Below are 13538 nucleotides of genomic sequence, written 5' to 3' on the forward strand. Positions count from 1 at the left end.
GGATGCTGAAGGGTCCCTGCCATGCACACACCTCAAGCTGTCCTCGTGCCATGCACACACCTCAAGCTGTCCTCGTGCCATGCACACACCTCAAGCTGCCAGTCCTCTGCTGCTGAGGATGGAGCAGTCCCTCCCTCTCAGAGGACCCAGAGGTGGTACAGTAGAAGAACATTGCAGAGAGGGAAGGCAGCTACTCAGCTGTCACTGCTCTTCACATAGATTGTGCTATAAGATCCATTGACATTTTCTGACAGGAGGTTACAGGCTCCTCCATGGTGATTTTCTGCTCTTTGTGATAAGCCAGACTCTTCAAGAGAAGAAGAGTTAGAGAACTGAGCAATGCAGTGTAAAGACTGTATTTCCCTCACTACCTGGATGCAACTTCTCAGCTAACCCACAGTTACCTGACTAAAGAGCAGTCATCACCTGCCTACTACCAGGACCCTCACTAAAGAAGAAGAACCCTGCTGAGGACCACTTCTCTCTGAGCATCCTCAGCCTGCAAGATGATCACTGGGCAGCTCTCCAACAGCACCTTGCTCCAGAGTAATGGGAGTCAGCTAGTGCCAAGCACACTGCCAGAGACATCTGTGCCCCCAAACAGGGAAATGGCTTTCTTCATCATCAGGTGTGTGATTCCTTCCTTGTACCTGATCATCATCATGGTGGGACTTCTGGGCAATGTTACCTTGGTGAAGATCTTCATTACCAATAGTGCTATGAGAAGTGTTCCGAATATTTTCATCTCTAGCCTGGCTGCTGGGGACTTGTTGCTGCTGGTGACCTGTGTGCCTGTGGACGCCTTCAGATTCTTCTTTGAGGAGTGGATCCTTGGAGAAGTGTGCTGCAAGCTTATCCCCTCCATCCAACTTACCTCTGTGGGAGTATCAGTGTTCACCCTCACTGCTCTCAGTGCAGACAGGTAAGCCTGCTCTGCTGGGCACATGGGTGCTCTGCTGGGCACATGGGTGCTCTGCTGGGTGCTGTGCTGGGCACATGGGTGCTGTGCTGGGTACTAGGGTGCTCTGCTGGGCACATGGGTGCTCTGCTAGGCACATGGGTGCTCTGCTGGGCACATGGGTGCTCTGCTGGGCACATGGGTGCTCTGCTGGGTGCTGTGCTGGGCACATGGGTGCTCTGCTGGGTACTAAGGAAGCTCTGCTAGGCACATGGGTGCTCTGCTAGGCACATAGGTGCTCTGCTCGGCACATGGGTGCTGTGCTGGCAGGGTACTAGGGTGCTCTGCTGGGCACATGGGTGCTGTGCTGGCTACTAGGGTGCTTTGCTGGGCACAGGGGTGCTGTGCTGGTTACTAAGGATGCTTTCTAGGCACAATGGTGCTGTGCTGAGTACTAGGGTGCTCTGCTGGGCACATGGGTGCTCTGCTGGGCATATACAGTGTGGCATAGTATATATATTGTTTGTTTTGGAAATATCTCTTCCTTCTTTGTCAGGAATTATAATTCCCAGAAATGGATGTCTGTTTTTAACCCTTATGTTTTGTGTTCGTATATATAAGTAGATTTCACAGCATATAGTAACACATTTTCTAATACTTATTTTTTCATTATTATTTTATTTTACATTATTGAACCATGTTAAAATGTTTTTTTTTAATTCAGATTAGCTGAAACTTAAAACACTTTGATATAAAGATAAATCTGCCTGTAGTTCTTGTTGTTTAGCGCTGCTATGATTATTATTGTGGCTTTACATCTGTTGCTCCCATGATGACTTACACTAGATACCTTGAGCAATCTGCACCAGCAATCTGATAGGATGCATTCCTTTATGAGCAGAATTGTAGCCAATTGCACCAAATTTATCAAAGGAGCACAATGGTGTGATACATTTTATGCAGTTTCCTTGTGACACCTCTTGGTTGCAGCACATAAGCGCCAATATTTTGTGCACAACAATTCTGTATGTCTTTGGTCGTTTTTAAGACTCCGCTTAGTCAGATTGCAAAGTGGTATAATTAGGCGTGGGAAGCATTTCCTTTCGGACCAAGTGATTTTTAATTTTTGCACTTTTGTTTTTTTTTTACAATTCTTCCAAAAACTTAGTTGTAGTTTAGAAAAACCCTATTCTTTTTACCATGTAATGTAATGAAGAACTGAAAAATAATTCGAAGTCCTGTGAAATGGTGAAAACAAATGAAATTTTACCCTTATTTATTGGATTTTCTTTATGTTGTTCAGTATGTGGTAAAAAACAATCTGGCACACCATGCTTCCACCTACTATGTTCGGAGCACCATACACTAGTACCCAATGTGCACATGACATGCATGGAAGATGACGGGAAACTGGAAAAATAAGTTGTATTTTGCTCACACTACATACCCACTTTGTTGGTGCAATTTGTGACAAAATTCTGATGCTTAGTAAATCTTCACCATATACAGTTGTGTGAAAAGTATTTGCCCCTTCCTGATTTCCTATTCTTATTTGCATGTCTGTCACACTTGGGGTAAGGATGGTCGGCTGGCCACTCTTGGGAAGTTTCACCACTGTTCCATGTTATCGCCATTTGTGGATAATGCCATCTTGATTGAGCCTAATTTTTTTCTTTTCTCTGCCAAAATGGCGCGGGCGGCGACACCTGTGCAATAGCATCTATCGCATTCCAATAGATGATACTGCACAGGCACTGCCGGAGCCATCTTGACAAAGCCTAATTTTTCTTTTATGTGCCAAAATGGCACCAGCTGTAGTACCCGCACAGTAGCATGATACAGAAGATAATATGCATATTTTCGTTTTATTTATACATATAGTTTTGTTTAAGATTTTTTTTTTCAAACAAAATGGCGCCGGCGGGTGCGCTTATGCAGTAGCATTTATCGTGGTCTGATAGATGCTACTGCGCTGGCGCCACCGCCATTTTTCCAGAGGAAGTTAGGCTTCATCAAGATGGCGCCATCGGTTTCTGCGCAGTAGCATCCATTAGAATGATACTACTGCGCACGAGCCGCCGGCGCCATCTTGAGTGAGCCTAATTTTTTTCTCTCTGCTAAAATGGCATTGACGGCAGCATTTGTGCAATAGCATCTATTGCGTTCCAATAGATGAAACTGCGCAGGCGCTTCTGGTGGCATCTTGATGAAGCCCAATTTTTTTTCTCTGACAAAATGGACCTGGCAGTAGCATCTATCGGAACGCAATATATGCTACTGCACAGGTGGCGCCGCTGGCACCATTTTGCTTGAAGAAGAAAAACAAATTCTCAAACAAAACTCGCCTGCATGATGAATATGATTTTTTTTTCAAACCATATTTTATTCAGTATGTAAAATAGGGGGCAGATCACTGAGGGCTAAGTGACCTGTCATAAACCATAAGGATAAATATGTAAGCAGACCACCACATAAAAGCTCCCCCCCCAAAGCACGAGAATCTCATTAACTAATAAATAAAGATTAAACAACAACCGCAAGACGGATTCCGTCAGCCAAGGTATCATTTTAATCAGTATAACAGCGCCAACATAACAGTGTCTGTACTTTGCTCAGCACAATCCTGCTGACAGATTGTGACGACACAGCATTTCTTCTTAATTATGCCAGACGTAAATTCAGTTTGTCCAACATCATAAACATTTGTCTGAAGTATTGACTCTTCTTGTAGGGCGAATATTTGCCTCTAATATCAGCTTCTACAGTTTATTGTATGCTATCTTTGCAAAACAGTAATGCATGGTCATTGAACAATGATATTTGCTGATCTGTTGATTACTAATTGACTAATTGTACCACGCCATGAAGTTTGTTGACTTGCAAACATTGAAGGATAAACTATAAATAAACAATGTGAGTTAACCTCATTGAAATTTTTCTCTTGACTACTGGATGCTGGCTTGAAGGCCAATTGTGAACTAGTCAAGGAGACTTTTTCCTCTGGTCCTTGAGACTCTACAGAATGTCATCTTAGAGGACCAAGGCCTCAGATGGCAGCACACAGTTCTGCTTCATTGACCATTAATGAGACCCCAGAGATGTCTTAAAACAGGGGTGGGGATCCTCAGGCCCCTGGGCCATTTACAGCCCTTGATGACCTTTTATCAGGCCTCCAAGCTGATTCTCAGGGACCCCATTCTTGGGCAGGGAGCTGTATTTTGCAACTGTAGCTCCAAGGATGATGAACTTCTAGTAATGCAGAAGATATCCCAAAATAATGAAGTGAACTTGCCTTTCATTTGTACTTAAAAAAAACTTTGCTGAGTCTAGATTAAGCATGTTCGCTTGAAATTTCTTAATTATTAATCTAATACTGAAAAGACAGAGACTCATTAATATTTAAGGATGGAACTTACAAGATGTATCCATTAAGAGCCTGGGTTAAGCAGATTTGGAAGAATTTATGTTATGTGCGATTTATGTTACTTATTATATACCTTATCATATTAAGTCTTTTACGCTGTAGCCTGTGTAAGAGCTCAACAACGGAAAAAAGTAATTAATGCAAGTCTATAATGCCGTGTTCCTAAACGCACATAGAGCAACCAACAAATTAAAGCTTCACTCTGTACCGCTATAGTATGCGAATATGGAATATATGACAATGGAATTGTATTGCTGCTCTAGAAAAAAGTTAAACTGAAGATACTTAGCACATGAATTGCCCAACGGCCATCAACAAGGTGACCTTCTTTGCTCGGATCCTAACCTAATATGAAACCTCTCCTGGGCTTGTAGCCTACAAATTATATGGGTGGGTAGGGACAAGCTGTGATTAAAACCGCCATAGGCTGATGGATGGAGTGCTAGGTCAGTAGGCCTGTGTATGCACATATCAAAGACTGTCCATTTCAAACAGAAAAACAGGTGTGAACAAGTGCAAGGTAAGAGTATCCACTTCCATATGTAGCAAACAAATTAAAGCCGCACTCTGTAGCGCTATAGTTTGCAAACATGGAATATATGAAATTCGAGTTTCATTGCTGCTCTAAAAAAAAAAGTTAAAAAGATAATAAATGAATAATAATAAATTGGCATACAGAGCAACAACATCAAGACAGATATAAGATCGTATTTTCCAGTTTGGACTATGCAGTTTGTATAACTTTATAATGTACCGCATGTCCCAATATAGATTCAAACTGGCCTAAACAAATATACTAACTTTTATAGGACGGCAAACAAATCTGCAGGACCCCGGCCCAGAGGCCACATCAGTTTTCTGTGATAGCTGGACGGGAGCCCGGTGAAGCCTCCTACCTACCGGCATCTTCAGGTCCTTGATCAGATAGCTGGCTTGGTGAAGCAATGTGCTCATGTCAGGCCACCACGATGATGATGCTCCAGGTTGGCTAATCCAAAGAGGATTTGGGCTTGTTAGAAAGCGGTTCAGGCTCAGAAAACTTGTCTGGATGCTGGACCATGGTCCTAACCATGAATAACTTTTAAAGTGGATGTCCACTATATCTTATGATGCCCCCATCGATTTAAATGTTGTAAATAATGGCGCTATTGCTGACTGCTCAATCCGCATCACGTGACCCCAGCGGTAGCCGCTGCTGGTGTCATGTCAAGTTCTAGAATCCTTTGCATCACCCGCGTGTGACCCAGTCGCCGTCAACCTCCTAATTGACTGGGCTGTGGGTGGAGTTTCACCACACGTCACAGCCCAGTATCCAGCGTGTGCTTGTAGCCAATCAAAGCAGGGGTGAGAGGGAAAGCGCACGCTGGAAACTCCACCCACTGCCCAGTCAATCAGGAGGGGGCCTGGAACTGGGTCACGCCCGGGTGATGCAAGGGATTCTGGAACTTGACGTGACACCAGCAGCCGCTGATAATGAATAGGTTTGTTCGTCCCATTGTGGTAAGGAGATAATCTGCTCACAAATAAGTTGTGTTAATGAATAAGATTGTTATTTAATAAAGGGGACGGGGCTTCTGAATACAAACAATATGTCCCACAGAGCATAAATGCAGCCCGTCCTGCATCCCGTTATTAGAGATAATGCCTGACATGGAGGATGAATGGCACCCCTGCAACCGCAGATAATGTGACCAATTTCCTATGTTCTCTGAAGCTCTCCTATATAGTTTCCGATATTAGAACATGATTTCACCTATTTTCTTCATACATTAATCACGCTTTGACTCCATATCTTGTGTCTAACACTCGTATTTGCAGGAATGTGCCTTATTCATCAAGAAAATTGTTTCTGTGGCATCTTTGTATTGTGCTGCATTAAATTAATTGTTATATTTATCACACAGCTAGGAATTCTGGCGGACTATCCTGAAAAATAAGCTCAGCTCACAACCGGAGCAATTGTATGTTATTTATATGTTACTAAAGCAGATGGATGGATGGATGGATGGATAGATAATAGATAGATAGATAATAGATAGATAGATAGATAGATAGATAGATAGATAGATATGGGATAGATAGATAGATAGATAGATAGATAGATAGATAGATAGATATGGGATAGATAGATAGATAGATAGATAGATAGATAGATAGATAGATAGATAGATAGATAGACAGGTAGATATAGATAGATAGATAGATAGATAGATAGATAGATAGATAGATAGACAGGTAGATATAGATAGATAGATAGATAGATAGATAGATAGACAGGTAGATATAGATAGATAGATAGATAGATAGATAGACAGGTAGATATAGATAGATAGATAGATAGATAGATAGATGGATGGATGGATGGATAGATAGATAGATAGATAATAGATAGATAGATAGATAGATAGATAGATGGATGGATGGATAGATAGATAGATAATTAAAGAAAATTTGGCTGCACTACCAAAAACAAATGGGCTCAGTAAAACCTGTTAACATGATGTCCAATCCTCCAAAATAGAAAGTCAGAAAAAAACAGGCAGCACTCCAAAAATTAAAGTGAAAAAATGTGGCTTTGCTGATCCATTAGCAGCAACTTTTTGGCAGATTTCTCTCATAGATAGATAGATAGATATGGGATAGATAGAGAGATATTAGATAGATAGATAGATAGATAGATATGAGATAGATAGATAGACATATAGATAGCTATTAGATAGATAGATAGATAGATATTAGATAGATAGATAGACATATAGATAGATATTAGATAGATAGATAGATATTAGATAGATAGATAGATAGATATGAGATAGATAGATAGATAGATAGATAGATAGATAGATAGATAGATGTGGGATAGATAGATAGAGAGAGAGAGAGAGAGATAGAAAGATAGATAGATATGAGATAGATAGATAGACATATAGATAGATATTAGATAGATAGATAGATAGATAGATAGATAGATATTAGATAGATAGATAGATAGATATGGGATAGATAGAGAGAGAGAGAGAGAGAGAGAGAGAGAGAGATGATAGAGAGATGATAGATAGATATTAGATAGATAATAAGGTAGATTATAAGATTGTTTATGTCACTTTATATAGTATTAATTGTAATAATATAATAACATTTCAACACATATTACATTGCAATAGTAAAGCTTGGAGCTTTATCTAACTTGTGTAAATCTGTGCCCCAGGTGTTCTGTGTAGATATTGTCTAGTTATTATATGGCAATACACCTGTACTGGGAAGTTGTTATTATTTTTATGGCATATTCGGAATCTTTGTCTTATTATCTAAGGTCTGCAAAAAACAATTACCCTGCTTATTTTTAACATTGTATATAACGTAGCGTGTCATAAACAATGTTTCTGCACATTTAACTCCATTGGAAATGTAGAGATGAATTTGTAGAACAAGTCTACTGCACATCTTCACTTCCTATCCATGTGGAGTTTGCAAATCACCTACTATCAAATTCCGGCTTCCAAAATGATTTTCAACGTTTTTCTGTCCTCTGGCTCCGGCTTTTTGATTCTTGAAAACTGCAAGCCACAGGGAAAATCCCCGTTCTTGGTTCGTTTTTGCTTCCTGAAGACCAGGAGACTCCTGCAGGCATAAGTAGATCCTGGGGAGGTCTTAAAGAACTGTTTCCCTTATTATATCTTGTTACAAAGAAGACAATGGAAAGCACGACTACAGGGAAAAGTAGTGGGATAGATCTAAGAATCGGAGAAATTTCAGTGTTGTAATTTAAGTTTTGCTAGATCACAAAGTTTAGACAGCGTGGAGAAATGTGCACATTATTAATGGCCATTTTTACAAAAGTTATGTACATGGAAATCTCTAAAAATCATTGCAGAATGCTTCCTAACAGTGCAAAATATACAGTGGGAAATAATGATAGCCTTAAAGGGGTTGTCCATTACCAGGCATCCCCTTCTCAATCAGAATGCTTATACTCACCCTCAGTGCCTGCATTGTTCCAGCGGTGTCAGTGCTCGCGTTCCTGGTGCTCACATGAGATTGTTATATCGCATGAGCCCTGCGACCAGCCAGCACCGACTTCACTGTCCCTACCGTCGGACATAAGTATATGCCATCTGTATAAGTAATCAGGAGGCACGCTGGCACCTGCCAGCAGAAGATTTTTTTTTATCTTCAGTATGTACAGGTTTTTGTTATGTAATATGACAAGAGCGTGAGATAAGGACAGAGACCCTGATTCCTGCAATGTATTACTTAGTTTACTGGGTTACGCAATTGTGATACAATCACAGGTTTTTCTGCTGCAGATCTAGCAGAACTCAGTTTTTGAGCTGTGTAAAACCCGGCCCACATCACTGATTGGCAGCTTTCTGTATACACTGTATAATGACAAAAAGCTGCTGATCAGTGCTGGGGACGCGGTTAGACTAACAAGCATGAGGCAGCTTGTCCTGTAGTGATAATATTCTGCTGATAAAATAGTGATTGTATTGAAACAACAACACACAGGCCAGTAAGTGACACATCCCTGGAATTAGGATCTGTTCCCCTACATAATGGTTCTCTCAGCTTAAATAGCAAAAACCTCGTGACAGATTCCCTTTAAGCTCCCATATACATTGAAATAACATCAACCCAACTCAACTGTATATCAATGGGTTTGTCCAACAGTTTAATGTGTTTGGGGTCCCACCTCTTCCTCAATGGATGATGTCAGGGAAGATATGGACCTGGCAAGACAGGAGCGCTCATCAGTTCAAGTGCTCCTGTCTTTGGTGGAGCCAGATGAAATAGGTGCATTATTCGGCCAACAGCTATCTAAAGTACCGTATTTTTTGGACTATAAGACGCACTTTTTTCCTCCCAAAATGTGGAGGAAAATGGGGGTGCGTCTTATAGTCCGGATGTATGGGCTCTGGCTGTGGTGGGGAGGTGGGGGAGCGGTTTCGGTGGAGCATCGGGTCACAGGAGGTTGGAGCCGGTGGCTCCGGCTAGCTCCTGTGCCCGCTGCTAAAGAAAAATGAATATGCACTGCATTCCACACCCATGGGCGTGGAGGGCAATGCATATTCATTTTTCTGGCATCCCTGGTATAATTGGCCCCATCCTGTTCCTGGTATCCATGGCCCCATCAGGAAAGATTTAAAAAAACAAAAACATTACACTCACCTACATGGCACTCCCTCGCAGGGTCCTGCTCCAGCGTCAGCAGCTGCTTAATGCTTGTAAGCAGCGCATGGCAGGGATGTCATGCGCTGCTCACAAGCAGAGCACAGCTGCCAGAATACTCATCGGGATCATTCATCAGAGATCGCGGTGAGTATCCGTTCCTCTTCAGTAGCGCGCACTGTCAGCCGCCTGCTTCCTGCTGAGGCCGGCGGCCATGTGTGCCGATACTTAAGAGAAATGAATATTCCAAATTTTTATATCTCTTAAGTATCGGCACATGTGACTGCTTGCCCCACCAGGAAGCAGGCGGCTGACAGTGCGCGCTACTGAAGAGGAATGGATACTCACCGTGATCTCCGATGAATGGTCCCAGTAAATATTCCAACAGCTGTGCTCGCACTGCTTGGGAGCAGCAAATGAAGTCCTTGCCATTCGCTGCTTACAAGCATTAAGCAGCTGCTGGCACCGGAGCAGGACGCTGCGAGGGAGCGCCGTGTAGGTAAGTGTAATTTTATTTTATCTTTACTGATGGGGCCATGGATACCAGGAAAAGGAGGGCCAATCATACCAGGAATGGGATGCAGCCAATTATAAAAGAAAAAGGATGGGGCCAATCATACCAGGAGCGGGATGGGGCCAATTATAAGATTAAAAGGATGGGGCCAATCATACCAGGACCAGGATGGAGACATTATATCAGAATAGGGATGGGACCAATCAAACCAGGAGCATGATAGGACCAATCCTACCAGGACTGGGATGGGGTCGTGCATACCACGACCGAGATGGTGCCAATCATACCAGGATAAGGATGGGGCTATGCACACTGGGGTAGGGATGAGGGAGCCATGCATACCAGGTTAGGGTTTATTACAGTACAGAATTTACCATTTTTTGCATCAATTTTTTTCCCAATTTCCTCCTCTAAAACCTAAATGCTTCTTATGGTCCGAAAAATACGGTATATTGGGGTCTGTGACATCCACATAGAAAAAGCGATGACCCCACAAGACAGTCAAAATAAGATTTATAGCTATATCGGTATAACTTTTACCTATCAAAAGCCATCCAAAGTGGAACGTTTTTTTGGCTGAGCATGTCAACAATGTAAATATAACAGACATTTATCATTAATGTTGTAACCTCCTTCAGTTTCCCCTTAGTAAATTTGGATATATTAATTTAGTTTTTTAGTTTTGATTTCTACCTTAACCAATTTTTATGTTTTGGGTTGTAATGAATCATTAGTATTAATTACATATATGTAATTGTGTGTTTATTTCATTTATTATTAGAGCACAAACAAAAAGGGTCTCTAATGTAACAAATGGACATGGGTTGTTGTGATGGGCAACTACTCTAAGTTGGGTTGGGCTACACAAACACTTTTCTGGGACAACTGTGCAGTCACCAGTGTTAAAGAGATATACACAGTAAACCACCAAATTAGTAATTTTTGTTAAATTAGTTATTATTTTCATATGAAGACCCCTATTTGGGCCATCTCAAAGAATGATTCTCTGAAGAAAAAAAAGGTGAGTGCTACTATGATTCCGGTGTCAATAGTAAAGTATCCTGAGACCATTCATGTGTGGGGACTTTTCTTCCATAGAGTGGGTTTACTCACAATTTTGCCATGAATAAAGAATGGTATCTAATCATCTTCCAAGACCAACTTATCCCAACCATCCAGCAGAAATTTGGTGATGAACAATGCTGTTTCTAGCATAATGGAGACCATGTCACAAGTCAAAAGTAATAAAGGGGTTCTCAACTTGGACAACCCCTTCTGAATCACTACGCTTCTCCTCCAATAAAACAATAACAGTTGTACTCACCTCCAGCACCTTTCCACGGGTATTGCACTGGCTCTCCCTAGGCTTGTATCACATTGTTATGTCACGCTTTACCTGCGGCCAATCGGCTTAACTCTCCCCTCCTTCGGACAAATCAAAAAATCTGGAAGAAGTGAGAGCTGTTGCTGCTCTCTTACTTTCTCAAGATATCAATTATGTCCGTAGTATGGGACAGTGAAGCCAGCACTGATTGGCCACAGGTAAAGGATGTCCATGTCAAATTTATATCCAGAAGAGCCAGTGCCAACATCTCTGGAACAGCGCCATCATCAGAAGTTGTTCGAGTAGTGGACTCAGTGAACAAAACTTAAAAAAATTGGGTCCACGGCCAGGAAACTCTCCAGATTTCTATCCCATTGAGAACCCATGGGACATTCTCAAAAAGTGGAAGGACAAACAATTAGATCTTGATTAGATAAGAATGATTTTCCATCAAGCAGGATTTGGCCCAGACAGGGCCGGCTCCAGGTTTTTGAGGGCCCCGGGCGAAAGAGTCTCAGTGGGCCCCCCCTTTAACACATACCACGATTCGTGATCGCATATAAACACAGCCATGTAGTATATATAACAGCCCACGTAGCATATAACACAGCCCACGTATCCTATAACAGCCCATATAGTATATAACACGGCCCACATAGTTTATAGAACAGACATGTAGTATACAGCACTGCCCACACAGTAGTATACAGCACAGCCCACACAGTAGTATACAGCACAGCCCACACAGTAGTATACAGCACAGCCCACACAGTAGTATACAGCACAGCCCACACAGTAGTATACAGCACAGCCACACAGTAGTATATAGCAGCCAACGTAGTATATAACACAGCCCACGTAGTATATAACAGCCCACATAGTATATAGCAGCCCACGTAGTATATAGCAGCGCAGCCCATGTAGTATATAGCAGCGCAGCCCATGTAGTATATAGCAGCCCAGCCCACGTAGTATATAGCAGCCCAGCCCACGTAGTATATAGCAGCCCAGCCCACGTAGTATATAGCAGCCCAGCCCACGTAGTATATAGCAGCCCAGCCCATGTAGTATATAGCAGCCCATGTAGTATATAGCAGCCCAGCCCACGTAGTATATAGCAGCCCAGCTGCCCATGTAGTATATAGCAGTGCCACTCACTCAGGCACTGATAGGAGCTCCTCCGGAATCTGCCTGATAAGTTCAGCAGCACTGCAGCCAGCCAGGGGCGGAGATCAGAGCAGGAGAACGTGCTCTCTCCGCCCACAAACAATGTCACACTGGCTGCCTTCTCTTAACCCCTATGTGTGCCTGCCTGGCTGCATTGACTGAGTGAGAAGATGCTTGTGTCAGAGCTGGCACATAGGGGTTAAGAGAACGCAGCCAGCAGTGACTTTGTGGGCGGAGAGAGCATGTTCTCCTGCTCTGCTCTCCCAGCTGTATCTATGACAGCATGAGTGGGCCCCCCTCTCTCTCTAGGGCCCCGGCATTTGCCCAGGTGCGCCGGGTGCTGACGCCAGCCCTGGGCCCAGAAGCTGATTCCAGCTGCCAAGGTGAATTGCGGAAGTTTTGAAAGATAAGGGTCAAGATAGAGTCTTTGCATAAACTTGATGCATTTGTCAGTGTGGCACCCCTAGGGGTATTTGCCACAAAAATAGTTACTGACAGTAAGTACAAATACTAAAATAGCAAGACTGCACTACCACCTCCGGCCAGAAGGGGGAGCTCCAGAGACTCCCCTTGATCCATTCTGGTCTGAGAGAAGAAATGGCAGTTGGGCCAAGGAGCTGATAGTGAGAGGTCATACAGTTGAATCTCTAACAGCCCTGTGACTGTTACCAGGCCTAAATCACCGGCCTGAGGAGAAGAGGGATAGAGAAAAAGGACATTGTGAGAACCGGGTAGCATTAATCACTACCCAGAACAGGCGCAAAGACGGATACCGGATCCGTGGCTGTATTCATTATATATAATACAGCAACCGGAAAAACGTGAGGTGATATCAGCTTCACTAGGGTCGGATGCAGCAACAGACACAGAGTTCAGCGGTACTCCCAGAGGGGGTAAACCGATAAAAGGACTCGGGTTGCCCGTCGAACCAGGACCCGGAGGGGACAGATTGGGCCGGCAGCCAGTTCACATACAGCAGCAGGGCCACACAGAAATTGCGCACAATAAGAGGCGAAGACCCCGGCAGGGTCAAAGTAACTCA

The 13538-nt window shown here is 42.9% G+C and overlaps 1 protein-coding gene across 1 annotated transcript in view; it reads left to right on the plus strand.

The window, feature by feature from the left end:
• Positions 1 to 540: 540 nt before the first annotated feature.
• The window catches only part of NMBR (neuromedin B receptor), a 692124-nt gene continuing 679126 nt past the window's right edge, over positions 541 to 13538 (plus strand). Inside the window, exon 1 of the mRNA XM_069767953.1 lies at positions 541 to 922. Coding sequence (XP_069624054.1) covers positions 609 to 922 — 314 coding nt within the window. The 5' untranslated portion in view covers positions 541 to 608. The remainder of the gene's footprint in view (positions 923 to 13538) is intronic.

This window comes from Ranitomeya imitator, chromosome 5 (assembly GCF_032444005.1).
Source record: "Ranitomeya imitator isolate aRanImi1 chromosome 5, aRanImi1.pri, whole genome shotgun sequence".
NCBI lineage: Eukaryota > Metazoa > Chordata > Amphibia > Anura > Dendrobatidae > Ranitomeya > Ranitomeya imitator.